Source organism: Heptranchias perlo, chromosome 35 (genome assembly GCF_035084215.1).
Source record: "Heptranchias perlo isolate sHepPer1 chromosome 35, sHepPer1.hap1, whole genome shotgun sequence".
Lineage (NCBI taxonomy): Eukaryota > Metazoa > Chordata > Chondrichthyes > Hexanchiformes > Hexanchidae > Heptranchias > Heptranchias perlo.
In genome coordinates this window covers 12115381-12139894 of record NC_090359.1, presented here as the reverse complement: position 1 = coordinate 12139894, position 24514 = coordinate 12115381, and the positions used below count along the sequence as shown (strand labels likewise).

Genomic DNA, 24514 nt, shown 5'->3' with positions numbered 1-24514 from the left:
AAAAGCAACAAGAAACAAATGGTTAGTGAAGGAAATACTGAGGAGAAAATGGAAACTAGCAGTCAACCAACTCACCACCCGGAGACATCTCCTGCATCCTTTGCTCAACCTCATTAAGGGACTCAGTTGCCAGCTCGGTCACATCAAGATCCAGAATGACCAGGGGTCCAAGTGAGGCTTCACCCTCCTACTTCAATTCAGCATCACTCTCTGCAATATCAAACATTCCAGTTAGAGAGGGTAAAGGGTGACCTTCAACATAGAGGATCAATGTCCTACCAGGTCCAGATGCAAGATTCCTCCTTCCTCTGGAATCAGGTCGGAATTCCCTCGTGGCACTACAGCTGCCCAGATGACAACAGGCACACACATCATTGGTCGATTCTTCTAATGGGGTCCAGTTAAACCAGAGAATCAGTTTATCAACCAGGTTGTCCATCACCCTTTAATACAACACATCCCTGAGTGAGAGAGGGAACTTACATATTCTGGAAAGTACAAGCTTTGTTCATGGAATCTCTCCGATCCACTGCAGCAACTTTCAGGTGACAGGTGATGAAAATCTTAGGGACACATTCAATACAAGTTGTTATTTAGTGACCTCCTCCCAACATGGGGAACCCAATGTTTGGCTTCCTCTTACCAAGGAACGGTCATCTCCAAAGAAGCGGAACGCATCCAGGTCAAACTGGAGTTTGTCCAGCTCACGTTCACCTCTTGGCAACACAAAGGTTGAAAAGGAGTCCTCAGCTTTGCTGTCCAGGAGGCAACTGAAGAAAGATTTAAAAAGGGACAAAGTGAATTAAGTGAACCGATTGAGACAGAACCAGCTGGAGAAAGCAGAGAGCTCCTTACCCATGGTAGTCAATGATGTTGTATCTTGGGGTGGAATCCTTGTCTGGGCTCAATGTAGCTGCACAGCTGTCAATGTAGAGCTTCAAGGGCATGTGGTTGGTCATTGAAACAGAGGCCTCAATGTGAATGAGGTCACCCAGGTAGTAGACAGTCGAGGTGCGCTCTGTAAGCCAGTCATCTGAAGTACAAGAGGACAAGGGTTGGAGACAGTGGGTGTAACTCCCAGTGGGAGAAGACAGAAAAGCACTCCCCATCCACCCATCACATACCGTCCATAAGACGCAGTGAGAATGACAGAAGCCCTTCTCCAGACTTGGTCGAGCTGAATGGGATCCAGGTGGGCTTGATAGGGTCACTGCTCACATTGCCCTTCCTGGAAGGACAGGAGTGTAATTTCAGGACAACTTCAGAGAACTGCATCTGCTGTAGACCTTATTTGCAATAGAGTAAAGATTCTTACCTAAAATAGTGGCACTCAATGGGAATGACTGCTCCATTGGTTCTCACAATGACAGATCCACGAGCATTTGGGGTGTGGTTCAGGTGGGTGGTGTGGACCAGGAAATCTCCAGCCATCTGAAAGACATCAGGTTAAGGAATGAAGAGCTGGTCTCATTGGACAAAAGCTATTTCTGGTCATTTTCCTGCTCTGTTAAGCAGCAGTTTGAGGGGTTTCAGTTGTTCCTCAATGACACATGTTTGAAGCAGCTCCACCATTGGTTGAAGTTGCCTGGAGCAGCCTCTGTTACTCTGCCCAGTCCACCTTCTATTACAGGGGACTTCAGGCCTGCAGTCAGAAACCCCTGAAATGATTGGCACTGCCAGATTTGATGAGCATTCTTTCCCATATAGATTAGAGCTTTCACCTTAAGGGGCTCAAGTTACCCCTGATATGGCGCATAAAACACAACATCACTTTTAAATCTCATCTGTGTCCGTGGAATCAATGGTATTGGCAGGTGTAACAACCAAAAGTGGAGTTCCCCTTTAATACACTGTATCCCAATTATTGTTCCACTTGTTTCATCTTTCAAGGGAAGTCTCAACAGGAACTTCCACACTGAACATTCATTGACCACAAGTTGAGGCAACAGGCCTGAATATCCACAGGAAGGAACGGAAAAGATAAATCAATTGAGGCACAAAAGAACAGAGTGGTTTGGAGAAATGAAGGTGAAGGTTCAAGGTCAATAGAATTGAATCTCAGAGTTAGAGAGCAGCAATGACCCATTTAAGAAAGATGCAGTCCCTCAGTGACAAGTTGAAGTTCTTTTTAAATATAAAGCGAAGATTGACATGTCAACATAAAGAAGTAGTTTCACACAGGGTGATACTTCACAGTGGGCAAAAATGTATACACAGATTTCATTCAGGGATCTCCTCAGTGGCTGGAGTTTCCCACGATGTTAATGAGTTCAGAGTGGGCAGTAATCTACACAGTGAAATTGGAGCAAGAGTTGAGGAATCACATTCCCTGCAATCTGCTGCCACATTCATGGAGCCCATAGTCAAAGAGGACAGTGTGGTTCTGAGAGTAGATCCCAGTTGGCCGACAACCTGCTGTCCCCAGGGTCAGGTCAGCAGCTTTAATCAGGTGCCTGGTTCTAAATAAATCCATGTCTACCCTCACCAGCAGGTTCTGCTCTCCACACTGCACCATCACAGTCTGCAGTGGAGACAGACTTCTCCCCTCAGACACACTGAAATGGGAACCAAAGGGAGGCACAGAGGGAGGGACTCTCTGGGGCACAGGGGTGGGTTTTACTCTTCTCCATGGAAATCTCTGGCCTCTGAACTGTTGCCAAATATCAGAGCAACAAACTACTCCAACTAACACCAGCACTGGGAACAAACCTCTCACTGCAAAATCCCCCATGATACCAAATAACTCAACTATCATTTTACCCACCAACCAGCACCCTTTTTTTTTTTTTCTGGCCCCCCTTTTATAAGAAGGGGGGGGTGGTGTAGGGTGTGCTTAAGTACTAAAAACCAAATAAAACGAAACCAGGCATCAAATTAAAATTTTATTTTCCTCGTCCAGGATGCACTCCAGCCCCTGCAGTGCCCACCGGTCGCGGAAAGCCTCAAGCGTACCGGCAGACACCGCATGCTCCATCTCCAGGGCCACCCGGGCGCGGAGCAACCCGCGGAAGAGAGGCAGACAGGCCGAGCGATCGCCCCCACGGACCGCGAGCATCCTGGACCTGTGGATATCCAGGATGCACTCCAGTTTCGTCCAGTTTTCTGGTGGGTCAGTGGCGGGTGGACTCCCTGCCGGAGGAGCTCAGGCCTTTCGCCTGGAGTACCACGCACCTCCGGTACCTGGGAGTCTCCCTCGGCCTTGCCGAGGAAGCCTGGCCGGCGAACTGGGAAGAGCTGGAGGCCAAGGTCGCCGCTCGCCTGGCGCGCTGGACAGGACTGCTCCGAGTGTTATCCTACAGGGGTCGAGTGCTGGTCATAAACCAGCTAGTGGCCGCCATGTTGTGGTACCGGTTGGTCACTTTGACCCCACCCCCCGAGTTTGTCGCCAAGATTCAGAGGAAGTTCGTCGACTTCTTCTGGGCCAGAGGGATACACTGGGTCGCTGCCGCGGTCCTGAGTCTCCCGCTTAGGGAGGGCGGTCAGGGGCTGGTGTGCGTCCGCACCCAGGTGGCAACTTTCCGCCTTCGGACGCTGCGGCGATACCTGTACGTTGAGCGTCCTCTTAGATGGCGTGCGCTGGCGACGTATTTTTTCCGCCAGCTGCACGGCCTGAACTACGACACGCAGCTCCTGTTCGTCTCGCTGGTGGGCGGCCGCACGTCTTTGCAGGAGCTGCCTGTCTTTTACCAGGATCTGCTCAGGGTCTGGAGCATGGTCGCCTCCGGTCGGAGCTCTCACCTGTCAGGGGTAGCGGCCGTCCTGCAGGAGCCGCTGCTCGGGAATCCGTTCCTCCGCGATATCGGCTTCGGCCACTCGCGGCTGTCGGTGCGGAGGGCCGTGGCCGGTCGGGTGACCAGAGTCAGGGACGTCCTGGATGGCGGTGGGTCGGGTTGGTTGGAGCCGTGGGTGCTCGCCGCCCGGATGTCCTCGTGGCGTGCCGGGGACGCGGCCATCGCCATCCATGCGTTGAAATCGGCGCTCGGCCCTGACTCCACTCGGGATGTGGAGGCGGCTCAGGCGTGCGGAGCCATCCCGTCCGACCTGACCCCCGTTCGGACGGAGTTCCTCCTCGGCGCCAAACCCCGGAACGTCCCTCGGGGGGCCGCGCCTCACAACTTGAGCCGTCTCTCGGAAATTCCCTCTGTGCCGTTTCACACCGCGCGGAGGGATTTCCTGTACAGGCTGCTCCTGCACACCATCCACTTCCTCGCCCTCGTCTCTCGGCCGGACACGCCCTGGCGTACCATCCTGCCGTCCGGCGGAGACGGGGGTTACCAGTGGGGGGCTCTCTACTCAGGGATCCTCCCGTGTTCCATCGGGGATCTGGGGTGGAGAGTGTTGCACGGAGCAGTCGTGTGCAACCGGCGGTTACGCCATTTCACGTACACCCAGGCCGCTTGTGATTTCTGCGGCCTGGAGTAGTCCGTGTTCCATCTGTACACTGGGTGTGCGAGACTGCAGCCCCTGTTTGATTATTTGAAGGGGCTGCTCCTCAAGTTCTGGCTGCATTTCAGTCCCACGCTCCTGATCTTTGGCCGCCCGGTGAGGAGGGGGGCGGGCAGGTCGGTGGACGTTCTCGTGGGCCTGCTCCTGGGCCTGTCCAAGGTGGCCATCCACAGGTCTAGGATGATCGTGGTCCGTGGGGGCGGTCGCTCGGCCTGTCTGCCTCTCTTCGGCGGAATGCTCCGCGCCCGGGTGGCCCTGGAGATGGAGCACGCGGTGTCTGCCGGTACGCTCGAGGCTTTCCGCGGCCGGTGGGCACCGCAGGGGCTGGAGTGTATCCTGGACGAGGAGAATAAAATTTTAATTTGATCACTTGGTGTTGGTTTGTTTGGTTTTAGTATTTAAGCACACCCCACACCCCCTTCTTATAAAAGGGGGGCCTAACAAAATTTAAAAAAAGAAAAAAGGAAAAAAATAAATCTGAAAGTGAAAAAAAAAGAAAACAAAAATTCTGAAAGTTTCTCTTTGTTTCAATCTCTTGGAATCATAACTTTGAACGATTTGATAATAATTTGATATTTTCACTGAAGTGGCTTTTCATAATCTGGTCAAGTTTATTACTTGTTAGTGATTGTGATGCTGAGACAATATTCAAAGCAATCAAGTTGTCTTGAGTGAATTTGCAAACCATCCATTGGTCAGAGAAATGGAAATTCCATCCCATGGATGGTGTGAATCGTCCCCAGTTCTAATATCGAGAATGGGTGTGTCTGAGGATTGGCAGCATGGGGGCATCAACTGGGCAAAGCATTGTGGGATGCATCATTTTTAGTTTTGATTCTCATGAAATGTTGTTTGGTAAAATTCAGGATATTCAGCGAGAATGAGAGGCAGTGAAGATTACTGAATGCAATGTCACCCACACAAACATCTCCATTTGTGTCAGCTGTGGCTCAGTGGCAGCACTCTCACCTCAGAGTCAGAAGGTTGAGGGTTCAAGTCATCATCCAGAGACTTGAGCACATATTCTAGGCTGACTAAGGGAGTGCTGTACTGTCGGAGGTGCCGTCTTTTGGATGTGATATTAAATCGAGGCCTCATCTGCTCTCTCAGGTGGACGTAAAATATCCCACAGCACTATTTCGAGGAAGAGCAGCGGAGTTCTCCCCAATATCTGGACCAATATTTATCCCTCAACTAACATCACTAAAACAGATTATCAGCTCAATATTTCATTGCTGTTTTTGGGTCCTTGCTGGAGGCAAATTGACTGCCGCATTTCTTACCTTACAACAGTGACTACACCTCAAAGGTGCGAACTATGCAGCAGTCAAAGCTACCAGATAATCCACACTGACTCGTAAAATTATGGCTCAACAACGTATGAAATGTGGTGACATTGATATCCCAAAAGTGCCTTCAGAGATCATAATATCCTATTACAGCACAGAAAGAAGCCATTCAGCCCATTGTGCCTATGCTGCCTCTTTGAAAGTGCTATCCAATTAGTCCCACTCCCCTGCTCTTTCCCCCTTCAAGTATTTATCCAATTTCCTTTTGAAAGTTATTAAATCTGCTTCCACCACCCGATGAGGCAATGCATTCCAGATCAGAACACTGAAAAAAGTTTCGTGTCACTTCTGGTTCTTTTACCAATCACCTTAAATCTGTGTTTGCTGGTTACTAACCGGTCTGCTACTGGAATCAGTTTCCCCTTATTTACTCCATCAATATAAAGATATTAACATGGACTGACTGAAGACGGCAATTCTATCACACCCAGTGCAAGTCACAAGTTCCTAAACTTCACTTGGAAACACTGGATAATTACAGCTACAGCATCAACATTTGAATCCATTCATAGGGGTGAAGGAGATGAATGGAGAACCCATAGGATTTGGAAAGGTTGATTACAATTTGGTATGGAACACACAATAGGACTATAGGCAAATCGACACATTTATGGAGGAGCTGATTGTATTGTGTTTATGAATTGATGGCATTGGGATGTGGAGTTTCAGGCAAAATATCTATTTAACTTGGTTTAAATGAAATGGTGATCCAGTAGAATTTAGAATTGTAATCTAGTATTAACTGCACAATGGGATAAATACAAATTGATAGATTTATGGATGAGCTGCTTATATTGGGTTTATGAATTGATGGAACAGTAGTGGTATGGAAGAGTTTAGGAGCCTTATCTATTCAACTTAATGGTTCAAGTTAGTTGTTTAGTGCATTTACTACGTCTCCCAGAAGGAAGATTTTGTTTGCTGGAGTTTAGTTCGAGGTATTTTTTCTGTACCATACCCAATTTATTATTCATGGGGGAGATTAACAGGGGGTTGGAGGGCAGAAGATGAAAATGAAGGGAAATAGACAAACAGGGAACCTGCACTCCCCCATATGAGACCTATTTGACTCCAAACAAACAGTTTATTAGGAGTAATAGTGAGTGATTTCATAAGCTACCCCAACTACCTACTGAGGTCTGTAGCATCTTTGAAAACAAAGCATCTGGATTGTTCTTCCCCAGGCAGATACTATTCTTAAAAAAATTGCCTATTGGACTGAAATTACGAGTTCACTTTCCTTGTGTTTTATTGGAACAAAATGTTACAGCAGCTGATTTTGCATCATTAATGAGTTAAACAGTTGATAATATGCAGTACTAATAGGAACAGTAACTCATTACTGTATTGTTCTTTGCATTGAAATCAGCAGTAATCATTTTACTGCATAAATACAATTTACACTCAAGGCAGACACATTGGCCCTCAACACCCAAGTCACTACATTGATATGACCCCAGAAGAAAAAATGTCATAGGGCAGAATCTCACCCTAAAGCCAATACATAGCCCAATGTAATTTGTTACAACAGCTGAATTATGTTAATCTGAAAAATAAGAAATCACTCAATTGACAAGGAGCCAAAACCCAGTCTTCTGTAACAGTTTATTTCCAGTTACTATTACATTTCACATGAAGAGCCCAGGTCTCACAGCTCTTAGTACAAAGTCACCATTGCTACAGGATAGGGGTTCTTCAGATTATAAACAGGAGTACTGAACAAGAAGCTTTATCCCTGCAGTCAGTTCAATCACTCTCCCCCAGGGTGAGCTTGTCAAACAGGTACACTCCCATGCCATTCTCAGGGGCTCCCAGTCTCTTCAGGTTGGTGATGTGATCTCCAAGCTTCTTGATCATCTTCACTTGTTCATCCAAGTAGTGGGTCTCCAGGAAGTCACACAACTGGAAGAAAAGATGGAAAATAGTTATGTCCAGCAAGAGATGGAGGAAGATCTGAGCTTCTCCAAGGGTTTGGATTTTAATCTTCTTGGTCTGGAGGATAGTCAAGTGGTGCACTTTAGATTGATGCATTTTATACAGTAACTTTGCTCTATTAAGTGCTTAGATCCTGGGATCAGATACATTTACTTCCAATGCAGACAGTAGGGCAATCTCCCTTTCCTGTCTCCCCTCCCCAATAAAATTTGAGCATGACACCAACAAAGCTATTGGGTATGAAGATCTTTTGAATAGGCTCAAGGACAGTAAATTTCCACCACCTCGAACTTACCCAAAGGCCCACATTAAAAACTTACATGAGGGTCTGTCGCCTCAGTGGAGAGTTTGTGCAGATCCAGCAGACTCTGGTTCACATTCTTCTCCATCTGCAGAGCTCTCTGCATCGCCTCCAGACCATTGCTCCACTCATCCTGCTCTGGCTTCTGAAAAGGGAATCAGGTCTCAGCCAGTTCACTTAATGGATTAAACAAAATACACAAGAAAGTACTGAAGGAAAATAGGGGTGAAAAGCAATCAGATGTCCATGTTGCCATGAACCAATTGTCCCAAGAATATAGAATTACACCACCACAACCACGAGTCAAATAGTATAAATGTCTTTAAGGAGAAGTACTGAGGGACACAGTAATAGATGGATATGATAGGGCAAGATGAAGGTGGGAGGCAGCTCATGTGGAGCATAAACACCAGCATAGACCAGTTGGGCTAAATGTCCTGATTCTGTGCTGGACATTCTATGTAATTATGAGCATTAGAACAAATTGCTTTAGAAATATTTAAAATTGTCCATTTAAGGGGAGCCATTCAGAAGGCCACTCCATTAAATCTAACCTTGATATCCTCCAAGATGACTCGGCCCCCACGCTGATTCTGGAATTTCAGCAGTTTCTCAGCGTGCTCCCATTCCTCATGCGACTGCTCCTTGAAGAACTCAGCAAAGTGACGCAGGGCAACATCATCCCGGTCAAAGTAATAGGACTGGTGAGATCAAAAGTAGTTGGGTATCAGAATTATCATGGGTATTGTACATAAAGCCAACCTCAATATTTTGCTTTCTGTCAAGGGTTCAAGTCTCACTGAGCTTGTAGGCAGATGGTTCTGAAAACTAGCACAGGCTGACTTGCTTCACTAACCTGGTAGTGAGATAATCTCACTCCTAGCAATAGGGAAGCTGGCCAATGGAAAATTACCAATTCAGCTTTGAACATGCTCAACACAATATTTCACTTTAATCTTCACACCCAAGACTGAATTATATGTCTAGAAATTAGTGAAGGAACATAAAAGCTTACATCCTTTTCATGACTGAAATTTGAAACAAACCCCTTTCTACAACTACCACAAACAGCATTAACTTAGCACCTTCAACACTAAACATCAAGGCATTTCAGAGGAGAAACAGATACCAAGCAGTAAGAGTTGCATGACTAGAAACTGTTAGCATTTGAATGCTTTGAGAGACAGACAGAGGTAGGAAGGCAAAGGGATTAACAGTTACACTGAGTAGGACCAAAATGGCTGAAGGCCCTACCACCAATAGAGCAAAGGCAGAGAGAGAAGACAGACAGGGACAAGCTGGTACTTAAAAAGTGAAGGTTCAGAGCATAGAAACAGAAGTGGGACATACAGCCATTTGAGCCAACTCAATGATTTAATTAGAACATGGATCTGTACATAAACTCATCCTTCAATACCCTGACCCAACAAAAGATTTCAGTCTTGAAAGCACCAATTAATCCCCAACATCCACAGACTTTCAAGGGAGAGAGTTCTAGATTTCCAGTACCTTTGAGGGGAAAAGTGCTTCCTCACTTACCTCCTAAATGGACTCGCTCTAATTTAAGATTATGACCTCCCCACCCCCCCCCCCCCATTGCAAGGAGAATGTGGGGAAAGACTGTGGAGAGATGTAGAATAGAGGGTAAGAAATATGAATCCCAGGCATTGAATGCAGAGTGCATTGCAAAACACAACTTCAATAGAAAGCTCAGACACCAGGAAAGTGAACAATTGAGATTTAAGATATAGAATGTGGTGCAACTACTGCAAGGAAGAGGGAGACATTTTGATAATGATAAATCACATTATATTACAGCTTTAAAAAGACACTCACCATCCATCAATTGGGGGGAGGGGGTGCAGATTAGAGAAAAGGCAATAGATGAGTTGGAGAAAACAGAATTTTGTAATGTCACATTAGAATCTCCAATGTGAAGGGGTCAAAGAAACAAAACTCACCATAGAAAGATAAACATAGGAGGAATAGAGCTCCATATTGATCTGCTTGTTGACACCATCCTCACACTCCTTGTGATAGTTCTGACACACTTGGGAAGCCATCTTTAAATTAACTTTAACAAAACTAAACAACTCTATTGAAGCAAGAAACTGAAAAACAGCCACCCAAAGCTCCATATTTATACTGCTGGTTAATCCTGGGCGTGGCAGCCTAGATGATGCGTGACAGTTGGCAATACCCAATCAGAAATTACATCCTCTCTCAGAACACCAATCAAGAAAAGGGAGGAGGGGAGATGACACCCAGAGCCAGTCAGAACTTTGAAGGAGGAGCATCATTGGCTGACAATTCAATAAAGATCCAATTGCTTTGACTTTCCTCAAACTGTAAAATCTGTTTCCGTGACCGGTGGGCACCGCAGGGACTGGAGTGCATCCTGGATCGATGTAATAAAATTATAATTTGACACTTATTTTGGGTTTATTGATTTACTGCACATAAACACAACCAACCCCCCCTCCCCTTCTTATAAAAGGGGGGCCTAAAACACAAAGAAAGGAAAAGCAAAAAAACCATGGCTGCTCTTCCATCCCACACTCCAAAGAAAAAAAAAATCTGATCGTGACCATATTCTTGACCATAATCGACCTTTCTTTGATGGACCAATAAGGGAGACTCTGGGTTGCCCCAGGGTCACCAAACATAAACCATCACAAGTGGCCCTCTCAGGGCACCACTAATATTGGATGGTCCAATCAAACTGAAAAGATACCAAAATAAGCATCAAGTGCCACCAAAAACAACAGGATACTTTCCCAATTAAATCAGGATTCTATTATTGATGTCTGAAAGACAGTCTATACCCTGCGGTGCCCAGCGGTCGCGGAAGGCATCAAGCGTAACGGTCGACACCACATGCTCCCTCTCCGGGGCCACCCGGGCACTTGACCATAATGGACCAAATTGTCAATTGGTGGATCTGCCCCCATCCCATCGGTTATGGTCACTGATCGTGACGGTTCAAAGATCCAGAACCACAGGTTTAATTGTTGTTTGCGGGTCAGTGTCTTTGAATAATTCTGGATGGATCCGTGAGTTGGTTATTTGGCAAGTAGCTGCGGGTTTGAGGCAACATCCAAACAGATCAGAGCCTGTGAACAGCAACCAACAGCGAGTCAGGCGAATGGAAAGTGGGTGTGATGAACGTGTTAAACACAAGTCCTTCAATACTCCATCAATTCTAGGGTCAGTGAGCATCTGTACACACATCGGCTGGAAAGTGAAGGGGGCCACGGCATGTTGAGTTCTTGTTTTGTCATCATGACATTTTACAAACAATAAAATGCAGAGCACTCCACGGGGAAGAGACTGTGGACCATTGACTGAAGGGATTTGTGGGTGGGGGGGTTTGGTGTTGGGAGGGATTGCGGTGAGAGGCAAACACTGTGTGTAGTGTTGGTTGTAAAAACAGTGAGCGACAGTGGTGAACAGACTATCTGGTATTTCCTGGGTTTGTTAATCCCTTGTTTCAATGATTAATCTCTTGTACTTTTTGGACAGTCAAACACCAAGTGGAAAGAGTCGAGTGGTGAATTTTCTCATTAGAAAGGGGAGTTACTGATATTTCCCTAAATCCGGTCAGGGAAGGATGGGGCCCCGTGGATATTTTGTGTTCCAGATCACATCAGAATACTGTCGGATCAACAACAAACAGCAGGCTAAAAAATCAAAGGTGGAACCTAGTGAAGGAAAGATGAAGCAACGAAAAGTGGGGTCGATGGACTGATCTGATCATATGATCCCTGTGTGAGAATAACCTGAACATCACTGGTGCAAACTCAGTTAAAGCTTTAAACAGACCAAGTAGTTGGTGGTTTAGCCTTTAATTAGATGGCTCTATTCTCCAACTCTTCAGTAGACTTATAAGTGGCAGTTTTGGCAATTGGGATCTAGTGTTATTTGGTTCCAGGCCAAATAAGATTACACAAAGATTGTATTCGCAAGGAGCGGGGAATGGGGCAAGAACTGTTTAATGAAACAGAATCCAGCAAGGGAAACTTAGAGGGGCTCTTAGATTTGCAACAGCAAATGGAAGTATTTTAGAGGCTATGGGGTCCAGGATATAAAAGGTGCAGGAGGTGAACAGAGACTGGAAAATAAAAATTGAGATTGAAACAAATAGCAGGAGCTGGACCAAAGTTCTGCACAGGAAGAAAAAGATGGGCTGAAGAGAAGGAGGAAAGAGCCAGGTAACCCTAGCAGGAACAATTGGAGATTTGGTCTTACTTTGCTCCAGGATTTTTGTAACTACTTCCTCATGTCCTACAATGGACAAGTCAGCAGCAATGTGTGGGGTTGTTTATTCAGAAGGTTAACTACTGTAATCACCATTGATGCCCACATCCCATGAACGAATAGTAATAAAAAAATGCACACTCTCCAAAAGGGATTCAAGCCTATGTGGAGGAAGAGGTCTTACTTTAATCAGATTACACTTTAATCTCTACTACAGAACACCAAATATTGAAAGCTGTTAGGTACAAATCTAATTTTGGCCTGATGGCCATCCTAGGCTGCTACAAAACCAAATTAAGCCTTCTGGAGGGGAAGGGGTTAAAACATCCATGTGCCCAAACAAATCAGATTTTATCACGGTGACAACCTATTTCTTAGAATGTTTTTTTGTTTGACGCAAGGCCACGTGCATTGGTGTTAGAATGTGCTCAATTACTGAAGAAAAGGAACCAGTTCAACATCAAAATGTTTTATTTCAGCTGCAAGAACACTCAACTGCAATGTTTGGAAGTTAATCTTAGACTTTGAATTCCATTCCCAGTTCAGAGAGATGGCAACATAAAACTTCAATACACAAGTTGAATATCTGCAACATGGACAACAGTCCAGTCACTCCTCCCCCAGGGTGTGCTTGTCAAACAGGTACACTCCCATGCCATTCTCAGGGGCTCCCAGTCTCTTCAGGTTGGTGATGTGATCTCCAAGCTTCTTGATCATCTTCACTTGTTCATCCAAGTAGTGGGTCTCCAGGAAGTCACACAACTGGAAAGGGAAAAATAAAAATCAAGCTAGCTACTTGAATCATTAGGTTCCTTTAATCTCACTTCCCTACTGGGGAATACTCAAGGTCTCATTACAAAATATGGCCAAGAGACTACTAGATCTAACTCCTTGCCCTCCCAGCCACTGGTATTGAAAATAAATGCTGCCCTGCCCCAGTCCCTCACCTAAAGTCAGTATCCATTTGAAGGTTCCCTTCAAGCCCAAGATATCTCAACCCTTGAAACAGATTGATTTCAAGGACAGATTTTAATGCTCACCTTCAGTAGATTTAACAAACCTCAGAAATGGAAAGTATTGAGCTGCATTCAGTCTGATGTGATTTTAAAGGACAGTGCTAAATTACACAATCCCAAATTAAAAATAAACCCAAAAGCTAAACGCCACTGATGCATTAGGGACTTACATGAGGGTCTGTCCTCTCAGTGGACAGTTTGTGCAGATCCAGCAGACTCTGGTTCACATCCTTCTCCATCTGCAGAGCTCTCTGCATCGCCTCCAGACCATTGCCCCACTCATCCTGCTCTGGCTTCTGAAAAGGGAAGTCTTTCAAGTCACAAAATGCTCAAGCTCCCATCTGCATCCCATGCAGTATTAATCTCAAACTAGCCTGAAACAAGAGGATGACTGGAGAGTGCAAGAAAATTGATTTTTGCCCTGATGTTAGCAACAAGTACTCTGTTCAGTTATAATGTAGAACATGTGGCTCATTAATGAGAAAACATCTTCTCTGCTGTGGAGAAATTTTCCACATTCTGAAAGCTGGATAGAGGCTGCACTGGGGACCAATCATTCAATATGAAAATAAGCCTCAATAAATTACATTTGGCCCAGTCATGATCTCAACAACTGGCAGGTGGGTCATTAACCAGAGGACACATTGAAGATAATGGGCAAAAGAACCAGAGGGAAGATAGAGATTTCATATATAAACAGTGAATTGTTACAATCTGGAATGAAATGCCTGAAAGGGAAGCTGATTCAATAGCAACTGTCAGAACAGATTTTTATGTATAGAATCATGAAAAGGAATAATTTACAGCTCTATGGGGAAAGAGCAGGGCACGAGGGACTAATTGGATATTCTTTCAAAGAGCCAGCACAGACACTATGAGCCAAATGGCCTGATTCGATGAACAAACCTTGATGTCCTCCAAGATGATTCGGCCTCCACGCTGATTCTGGAATTTCAGCAGTTTCTCAGCGTGCTCCCGTTCCTCATGTGACTGCTCCTTGAAGAACTCAGCAAAGTGACGCAGGGCAACATCATCCCGGTCAAAGTAATAGGACTGTAGGCACAAGAGTCAATTAAACAATCATACCAAATTAAGATAGAGAACAAACATCAGTCCAGTGATTTCACCATGGATCAGGGAACCAAGGAGTTTGATCATTTTTAAAGAGTACTCATATTTCCTAACTCAGTTCACCTGGTGAAAGTAGACAACAGGTGGCCAGTGGAGAATGGAATCACCTCAGTCTTTGACCACACTGAGCAACTCAACTTAAACTCAAGCTTGAGCTACTTGGCCATTCAGGTACCTCCTGCCCACATCTCAATTTATACAAAGCATTAACCAGGAAGTCACATGACAGGTCCTCCTTCAGTGTTGGATACTGTGACCAAGGTGCCGAAAGCTACCTGTTCCACCACAAGTGATTCAGAAAGACCACGGTGCACAATTAGTCAATTAACTCATGCAATGAGTCTCCTCCTTTTAGAGGGTCTGTGTACTGGATCAGAACTTGTGACATTCCAAGAAAATAAGTTGTAACAGAGACAAACAATGTGAGAGGATAAAACTCAAATTAGTTCAGATCACTAAATTAGGGAAAATTTAGATGTACATTTGACATCTGAAAAACTTTTCCAAATCAATAATCTGAACTCACCACAAACCCCCACCCCCTATTCACATGTCAAGGATCAGCACAGCCCAAGGAGGGCTGACCTGCTTCGTTCATGGTCTTGCCCAGTCCCATGTGGTCCAGGAGAGGGAGCATGCAGTGTCCACCAGTACACACATTTGAGGCCATGACCAGTCGGCACCAGTGAAGAGTGAGATATAAATTTCCTTTTGCTCAAATTAGGCTTTATGTTCATTGCTTTGTAGCAATTGGGCACTTTCCTGATAACAACAGAGAGCAACCCAATGTCAGCCTTACTTGATTAAAAAAGGCACACATTTCTCCACTGTGTTCTATACATTCCATCAATTACAAGTTTCTTGCTATTGTACAGACAAGGGTTACACTCCATCCCAAACCTGAACAAAACTCCCTTCATTAAGCAAGAAACTCCACCCATTTTGTAAATTCCCAATTTGATTTTAGAAACTTTGAGAAGTTCAATTAAGCTTTTGGCTGGAAAAGACAGGTTACAAGATCAAGAGTATGGAGCTATGGCTAAGAATGCCCATGGATTTGTGTTTTGACTAAAGATTTCACCACAGGTGTTTCAAAGACCCCAACTATGGGCAAGTCATCTGTAACTCAAAAGACACTCACTGGCCAATGTACTGAATAGGCTTTTTTTTTTGGGGGGTGGGGAATGCATTTCACAGTCTCAATGTAAACTCCAACATGGAAACTATATAAAAAAGGACCCAGACAATCCATTTGAAAGGATAATAAAACATCACAACTATAAAGATACTTAAAAGAAATATTAGAACAGCAAATTCAATTATTTTACTGAATTTAAAAGGTTAATTCACTAGAATTCAGTAAGTCTACATTAGTTAATAAGACAAAATACCCAAAGAAACCCAAAGCTCACCATAGAAAGATAAACATAGGAGGAATAGAGCTCCATATTTATCTGCTTGTTGACACCATCCTCACACTCCTTGTGGTAATTCTGACACACTTGAGAAGCCATCCAAACTACTTTTTTTTTAATAGACCAGCAACTGACTATAAACAATATGAACATAAGGACCTCAAACCTAAGCTGCTATATTTATTCTTTCAGACCCAACCCATCTTTAACTACAGGATGTGACATCACTGATGATAAATGTTTGGCAGCCAATCAAATAGCTGCTTTCTCATCACACGAACGGAAAAAAACCCTGACCCCTCCCCCTGAAAAAAGTGGGGGGGGCCGAAAAACACCAAAAAAAAAGGGAAAAACACACAAAAACCCAATATCTTCAGGATCCTCCTTTCATTCAATCACTTCTCTTGTTCTATTTCATAAGTTTCTTCACTTCATTTTAACCTGCTGTTTGTTTTTATTCTGTGACCTGTCTGTTTTTTAACCTCTCTTTCTAATGATTTCTCCCCCTGCTCCTCATTTGTTCTGTTCTTTTCTCCCCATCTCCCCCATTCCCCAGAATCCCACCCATTCCCATGTCCCCTTGTAACACTGTGCAGTCTGCAGCCTGTGTGTCCATGTCCCTGTGCATCAGTCAGCCTGAGTCACTCTCTTCAATAAAAAATATTCCTTCCACTACGAGCATGCTATCCAGTCCCTCGGTGCCATTGTCTCAATGTTACTCTTTTAATTGAACAAGAAGGAGACACTGAGTTTCTCTTTTTTTCTAATGGGTCTTTGAGCCCCAGTGTCAGGAACCCCGAAAACCTATTCAAGTGCTGTAAGAATTTTTTCTTGTGGCACACCCAATCATAGCAATGAAACCGAATGAAACCAAAATGTCACTGTCGTAATCAACTATCCACTCCAGTCCCCGGTCTCAAACATAACGGCAGACACTCCGTGCTCCTTCTCCAGGGCCACCCGGGCACGGAGAATGCTGCGGAAGAGAGACAGACAGTCGGAGCGACCGCCCCCCCCCCCATAGGCCATGTCTAGCCTGGACCTGTAGATGGCCACCTTGGACAGGCCCAGGACCAGACCCACGAGGACTTCAGTCCCACGCTCCTGATCTTTGGCCACCCGTTGAGGGGAGTGGGGAGTTTGGGGGTGGGGGGCGCAGGCAAGTCGGAGGACATTCTCATGGGTCTGGCCCTAGGCCTGTCCAAAGTGGTCATCTACAGATCCAGGCTCGACCCGGCCCATGGGGACGGTCGCTCCGACCGTCTGCCTCTCTTCCGCAGCATTCTTCGCACCGCGATGGCCCTGGAGAGGGAGCACGCGGTGTCTGCCGGTACATTTGAGGCTTTCCGCGACGGATGGGCACCGCAGGGATTGGAGTGCATCCTGGACCGAGATAATAAAATTATAATTTGACACTTTTTTTTTTTGGATTTACTGCACATGAACACACCCTAACCCCCCCTTCTTATAAAAGGGGGGCCTAAAACACACAAAAAAAGCTGACTGCCCATAAAAAAAATTAAAATTATTATTTGACTCTGTTATCATTTAGTTTTTGGATTTTTTAAAAAAAAATAAAGTTACATCCTGAACCTCCCTCCCTCAATCTCATAAAAGGGGATCGAAACATACAAAAAAAGTCAACCTGATTCAAAACAAATCTACTTAATTGAAAAAAAAATGTTCTGATTGGCCTTAAATACAATCTCGACTACGCCTCTTTCTTGATTGGTGTCCTCAGTGGGCGTAGAGCTCTGAATGGCTAGTGTGAGTTTTTACTCATCATCGGGAATGCCACGCCTTGTATTACAGGCAGGCTGTCCCCAGACATAGAAATAGAAGAGTTTGGGAATGCTCCGCGCCCGGGTGGCCCTGGAGATGGAGCACGCGGTGTCTGCCGGTACGCTCGAGGCTTTCCGCGACCGGGGGGCACCGCAGGGGCTGGAGTGCATCCTGGACGAGGAGAATAAAATTTTAATTTGAACACTTGGTTTTGGTTTGTTTGGTTTTAGTATTTAAGCACACCCCACACCCCCCCTTCTTATAAAAGGGGGGCCTAATACACAAAAAAAAAGCTTTGCAAAAAAAGAAAAAAAAAGAACAGAGTTGATCAGGAAAATTAAAATTCTTATTTGACTCTGGTTATTGATTTGTATTACAAATAAAGTTGTCATCCTAAACCGACCCCCAGCCAAAGGAGCTTAAATAAAATCAAAAGCAAAAAAAAAAGAAAAAAAAAGAGATGGAGCACGCGGTGTCTGCCGGTACGCTCGAGGCTTTCCGCGACCGGGGGGCACTGCAGGGGCTGGAGTGCATCCTGGACGAGGATAATAAAGTTTTAATTTGAACACTTGGTTTTGGTTTGTTTGGGTTTTTAGTATTTAAGCACACCCCACACCCCCCCTTCTTATAAAAGGGCGGCCAAATAGGAAAAAGAAAAATAAGAAAAAAAAAGAGTTTGGGAAGACGTTAGCCTGGTTCAGCTCGTTAAAATACATTCTTAGACAGTTAGAATGGATTCCCAGGTGTGTTAGAACTATCACAAGGAGTGAGGATGGTGTCAACAAGCAGATCAATATGGAGCTCTATTCCTCCTATGTTTATCTCTCCATAGTGAGTCTTTTTTTTGGACCCTATTCAATCCCTCAATCTATGTACAGTGGGTGTATTTTTGAAACCTGTAATTGTGCAAGTTAAATTGAATTGTTATAAACAAACTGTCTCCCTGTTCCTTACAGTAATTGTACTCTAGGCTGAGTTTCTTCAATCTCTGACTCACGTTCCTGGGCTCTGAGCTTCTTCCAATTTACTTTTGGAATACACTGCATTCAATGGGGGCATGATCCTGGTGAAAGGAATGTTATTATTGGTCCTTCACTAATTTCCAGATATACTATTGAGTGTCATAATTTCAAGTTAAGCAAGTATTGATTTGTGAGCATATTCAAGTAAAATTTTAATTAAAGCTGAATTGGTGATTATTTTCCATTGGCAGCTTCCCAATTGCTGGGAATGAAATTATCCACCATCTTTACCAGATTAGTGAAGCAAGTTGGCCTGTGCTAGTTTTCATAACAATCTGCAGACCAGTTGAGTGAGCCAGAAAGCAAAATATTGAAGTTGGCTTCATGTACAATACCCATGATTGGTCTTTGAGATATCCAACTACTTTTGATCTCTCCACAGTCCTATTACTTTGACCGGGATGATGTTGCCCTGCATCACTTTGTCAAGTTCTTCAAGGAGCAGTCACAGGAGAAACATGAGGATGCTGAGAAATTGCTGAAATTCCAGAATCATCTTGGAGGATATCCAGGTTGGGTTCAGCAAACAAGTGGTCTTTTACATGGCACCACTTTGCTTGTTCCAATTTATATGGAATTTGCTTCACAGAAACAGGTCATTTGGTCCAACTGGTCTATGTTTATGTCCATGCTCCAGAAAAGCCTCCTCCCACTTTACTTGATCGAATGTGATCAGCATATCTTTCTATTTCTTTTGCACTCATGTACATGTCGAGCTCCCCTTTAAATGCATCGATACTAATTGTCATTAATTTGACTCTTGTGGTTGTGATGGCTTAATTCAGTAATTCTATATTCTTAACACAATTGGTTCATGGTAACATGGACTTTTACTTTTTCCACCCTATTTTCCTTCAATGCTTTCTGGTGTATTGTTCGTTTGTTTAATCCATTAAGTGAACTGGCTGAGACTTCCTTTTCAGAAGCCAGAGCAGGATGAGTGGAGCAATGGTCTGGAGGCGATGCAGAGAGCTCTGCAGATGGAGAAGGATGTGAACCAGAGTCTGCTGGATCTGCACAAACTGTCCACTGAGGACAGACCCTCATGTAAGTTCCTAATGCTGTTAATGTGGGCTTTTGGGTAAGTTAGAGATGGAGGAACCTTGCTGTCCTTGAGCCTATTCAAAAGATCTTCATTCCTAATCGGTTTGTTTGTTTGTGTCTTTCTTGGAATTTTTTGGGGAGGGGGGAGACAGGCAAGTTGGCCTATTGTGTACATTAGCAGTAAGTGTGTCCCAGTGACCCCAGGATCTAAGCACTTACTGTACAGTAAGTTTGCTCCAATGATGCAAAAAATGCATCAATCTGAAGTGCAACACTTGCCAATCCTCCAGACCAAGAGGATTAAAATCCAAACGCTCGAGGGGAAACTTAGATGTTCCACGATATCTCCTGCTGGACATAACTATTCTCCATCTTTTCTTCCAGTTGTGAGACTTCCTGGAGACCCACTACTTGGATCAACAAGTGAAGATGATCAAGAAGCTTGGAGATCACATCACCAACCTGAAGAGACTGGGAGCCCCTGAGAATGGCATGGGAGTGTACCTGTTTGACAAGCACACATTGGGGGAGAGTGATTAAACTGACTGCAGGGATAAAGCCTATTGTGTTTAGTACTCCTGTTTATAGTCTAGTCAGACCCCCATCCTGTAGGATTGATAGCTTTTGACTTTCTACAAAGAGGTGAGATCTGGACCCTTGATGTGTAATTGTCATTAACTGGAAATAAACTGTTTCTAACATTGCACTGGGTTTTGTCTCTTAAATTGAGTAGTAGCTTTTTCAGATTAATGACATTTAACAGCTCCAGTGTCGGGTTCATTTCTGAGTTGTTTTTCTTCCCTTTTGGAGTAATTCTGAAGAATTAGATGTTCAGGGCCACGTGTTGAAGGTCAAATTTCAATTCTGTGTAAACCTTGACTGCAAATTTCATTCATGCATTTGAATGATTGTGTTGAAAGCAGAAGTAAAGAGCAATGCTGTAATAGAAGTTACTGTTGTCACTGGTGTTGTGTGTTGTCTTTGATGTAACAAAATATTAGATATTGTAACTTTTTTGTTGTTCCACACCACTCATCCATCAATTCATAAAGTCAATACAATCGCTCCTCCATAAATCTATCATCCTTTCCAAATCCTACCAGCTCTCCCTTTGTCTCCTTCACACTTAGGAGTGGATTCAAAGACTCTGGATGCAATAGCTGTAATTATCCAGAATTTACAACTGAAGTTAAGAATGTAGTAGAGGATTGCAGTTTTGTGAACCCCAAAAAAACTTTTTAACTGTCTGGATATGTTAGAAGTATATGATGTCATATTAAACATTTCATATGTTGCTGAGCAGCAACCGAGTTTGCTGGTGGGTTTGATGGCTTCATTGTTCAGACAAACCAGTCTTTAATGTGCTGAACTTCCATGTGCATCAGCTGCAAGTATTCCCTCCACAGATTTCAACTGGGCTAACGCTGGTTAACTGTTCACACCATACAGACTATTAGGTTAATAATCACCCCGTACCCGACTGATGTTTCCTACAGTCTGCCTACAACGAGGCAGAGCTCTGCTTCTTTGTAGGTAGACTCCCTACAAGTATTCCATACATAATTTAAAGGTCCTGTGCAAAGCATAAATCAAGTACTCGCAGAGCCAAGAATCAAAGGACTTAATTGAAGTCTCTGGTGTGCACCTGCCTGGCTGTTGAGGATGAACTTGTGGTGTCCATCCATTTGGTTGAAGCTCTGCATGACTGCAGGTCATTCGCTACATCTTGGATCCTTTCTGGCCAATACAGGTATAAATACCAGCTATATTTCCAGTTCATGTGGGTCAACGATGCTCATGGGTTGCATCTCCCAAAAGACTAGTGTTTGTACAATGATTGGTGGTTCCAGCTGTGAATCACTTCCATCCCCTCCAGCCCATCTAAAAAAAAAAGTTTTATTCCAAGGCAACATATCTCATCACATAATCCAGGACTGAAAACCTCAACCATTTTGCAATGAAACCAGCTGTCAAGACTTTGGATCTCAGAGAAACACCAATGTGATGAGCCAGACTGTTAGAGAACATCAGAGTCTCATTTCAATCAGATTTAAATATTCTTTAGCCTCATTGAACGCTGATCATAAAAGGAACACGATGGAGAAAATAGAAAGAAAGAAAGACTCCCATTTCTATAGCACCTTTAACAACCTCAGGACGCCCCAAAGTGCTTCACAGCCAATGAAGTACTTTTGAAGTCGAGTCACTGTTGTAATGTTGGGAACGGGGCAGCCAAATTTTGCACAGCAAGGTTCCACAAACAGCAATGTGATAATGACCAGATAATCTGCTTTAGTGATGTAGGTTGAGGGATAAATATTGGCCACTGGAGAGAATTCCCCTGCTCTTCCTCAAATTAGTGCCATGGGATCTTTTACAGGCAACTGAGAGAGCAGAGAGGGCCTCAGTATAATGTCTCATCTGAAAGATGGCACATCTGATGTGGGGAAATATGAGGTTATTCACTTTGGTAGGAAGAATAGAGAAACAGAATATTTTTTAAATGGTGAGAAACTAGTAAATGTTGGTGTTCAGAGAAATGTTGGGTGTCCTCGTACAAAGAAATACAAAAAGTTAGCATGCAGGTACAGCAAGCAATTGGCATGTTGGCCTTTATTGCAAGGGGGTTGGAGTGCAAGACTAAGGAAGTCTTACTACAGTTATACAGGGCTTTGGTGAGACCTCACCTGGAGGACGACGTACAGTTTTGGTCTCCTTATCTAAGGAAGGATATACTTGCCTTCGAGGTGAAGGTTCACTCAATTATTTCCTGTGATGAGAGGGTTGTCCTCTGAGGAGAGGTTGAGTAGAATGGGCCCAAACTCTCTAGAGTTTGGAAGAATGAGAGATGATCTCATTGAAACATATAAGGTTCTGTGGGGGCTTGACAGGCCTGAGAGATTGTTTTCCCTGGTTGGAGAGTCTAGAACTAGGGGGCATAGTCGCAGTATAAGGGGTCGGCCGTTCAGAGTGAGACAAGGAGGAATTTCTTCACTCAGAGAGTTGTGAATCTTTGGAATTCTCTACCCCAGAGGGCCATGGAAGCTGAGTTGTTGAGTATGTTCAAGGCTGAGACAGATAGATGTTTGAACTCAAGGGGAAATCAAGGGATATGGGTATTGGGCAGGAAAGTGGATTTGAGGTCGATGATCAGCCATGATCTGATTGAATGGCGGAACAGGCTCGAGGGGCCATATGGCCTACTCCTGCTCCTATTTCTTATGTTTTTATGTCTGACAGTGCAGCACTCCCTCAGTGTTGCACTGAAGTATCAGTCTAGACTTTGTACTCCAGTCCCTGGAGTGGGACTTGAACCCACAACCTTCTGACTCTGAGGTGAGAGTGCTGCCACTGAGCCACAGCTGACACAAATGGAGATGTTTGTGTGGGTGACATTGCATTCAGTAATCTTCACTCCCTCTCATTCTCGCTGAATATCCTGAATTTTACCAAACAACATTTCATGAGAATCAAAACTAAAAATGACACATCCCACAATGCTTTGCCCAGTTGATGCCCCCATGCTGCCAATCCTCAGACACACCCATTCTCTATATTAGAACTGGGGGCGATTCCCACCATCCATGGGATGGAATTTCCATTTCTCTGTCCAATGGTTGGTTTGCAAATTCACTCAAGGCTACTTGATTGCTTTGAATATTGTCTCAGCATCACAGTTAATTGAATTTTGCACTTCAGTCCTGCGCTCCTGATCTTTAGCTGCCCGGTGCGGAGTGGGGGAGGCAAGTCGGAGGACCTCCTCATGAGTCTGCTCCTGGGCCTGGCCAAGGTGACCAGCCACGGGTCCAGGTTGGATATGGCCCATGGGGGCTGTCGCTCTGGCTGCGAACCTCTCTGCCGTGGCTTTCTCCATGCCTGGGTGGCCCTGGAGAAGGAGCACGCGTTGTCTGCAGGTACACTTGAGGCCTTCCACGACCGATGGGCACAGCAGGGACTGGAGTGTATGGTAGACACTGCCAATAATATTATGAGTTAATTTGCTAAGTTTTCTTTGTCTTTTGTTTGATTTTGGTGTTTATTAGTTGTGCCCCTTTGTTCGATATCCTTTATTTTGGGTTGATGACACGAGGGCAAACCCAGTGTCTCCTAAACGGGTTTATTTAGATATTTCTTTTGCTTTTGATTTTATTTAAGCCCCTTTGGCTGGGGGTAGGTTTAGGATGACAACTTTATTTTTAATACAAATCAATAACCAGAGTCAAATAAGAATTTTAATTTTCCTGATCAACTCTTTTTTTTTTAATTAGGCCCCCCTTTTATAAGAAGGGGGTGTGGGGTGTGCTTAAATACTAAAAACCAAATAAACCAAAACCAAGTGTTCAAATTAAAATTTTATTCTCCTCGTCCAGGATGCACTCCAGCCCCTGCGGTGCCCACCGGTCGCGGAAAGCCTCGAGCGTACCGGCAGACACCGCGTGCTCCATCTCCAGGGCCACCCGGGCGCGGAGCAACCCGCGGAAGAGAGGCAGACAGGCCGAGCGACCGCCCCCACGGACCACGATCATCCTAGACCTGTGGATGGCCACCTTGGACAGGCCCAGGAGCAGGCCCACGAGAACGTCCACCGACCTGCCCGCCCCCCTCCTCACCGGGCGGCCAAAGATCAGGAGCGTGGGTCTGAAATGCAGCCAGAACCTGAGGAGCAGCCCCTCCAAATAATCAAACAGGGGCTGCAGTCTCGCACACCCAGTGAACAAATGAAACACGGACTCCTCCAGGCCGCAGAAATTGCAGGCGGCCTGGGAGTCCGTAAAATGGCGTAAACGCCTGTTGCACGCCACTGCTCCGTGCAACA

General features: G+C 44.7%; 3 protein-coding genes and 1 pseudogene across 3 annotated transcripts; 1 reads left to right on the top strand and 3 right to left on the bottom strand.

Annotated features, from left to right (window-relative positions):
* Positions 1–371: 371 nt before the first annotated feature.
* LOC137302233 (zona pellucida sperm-binding protein 3-like) lies at positions 372–1028 on the bottom strand. Its single transcript, XM_067971887.1, has 4 exons — positions 856–1028; positions 644–770; positions 490–563; positions 372–387 (listed from the first exon to the last, which is right to left on the bottom strand). The coding sequence occupies exons 1-4, from the start codon at positions 957–959 to the stop codon at positions 372–374; spliced, it is 321 nt and encodes a 106-aa protein (XP_067827988.1). The 5' UTR covers positions 960–1028.
* A 6085-nt stretch (positions 1029–7113) lies between these two features.
* Positions 7114–10094, bottom strand: LOC137302232 (ferritin heavy chain B-like). The gene is made up of 4 exons (XM_067971886.1): positions 9993–10094; positions 8586–8732; positions 8051–8176; positions 7114–7697 (listed from the first exon to the last, which is right to left on the bottom strand). Exons 1-4 carry the CDS (start codon positions 10092–10094, stop codon positions 7542–7544), a joined length of 531 nt encoding a protein of 176 aa, XP_067827987.1. The 3' UTR covers positions 7114–7541.
* Positions 10095–12364: 2270 nt separating this feature from the next.
* Positions 12365–16039, bottom strand: LOC137302054 (ferritin heavy chain A-like). The gene is made up of 4 exons (XM_067971749.1): positions 15848–16039; positions 14211–14357; positions 13475–13600; positions 12365–13050 (listed from the first exon to the last, which is right to left on the bottom strand). The coding sequence occupies exons 1-4, from the start codon at positions 16001–16003 to the stop codon at positions 12898–12900; spliced, it is 582 nt and encodes a 193-aa protein (XP_067827850.1). The 5' UTR covers positions 16004–16039; the 3' UTR covers positions 12365–12897.
* A 990-nt stretch (positions 16040–17029) lies between these two features.
* On the top strand, positions 17030–20332 carry LOC137302231 (ferritin heavy chain-like; annotated as a pseudogene).
* The last annotated feature ends 4182 nt before the right edge of the window (positions 20333–24514 follow it).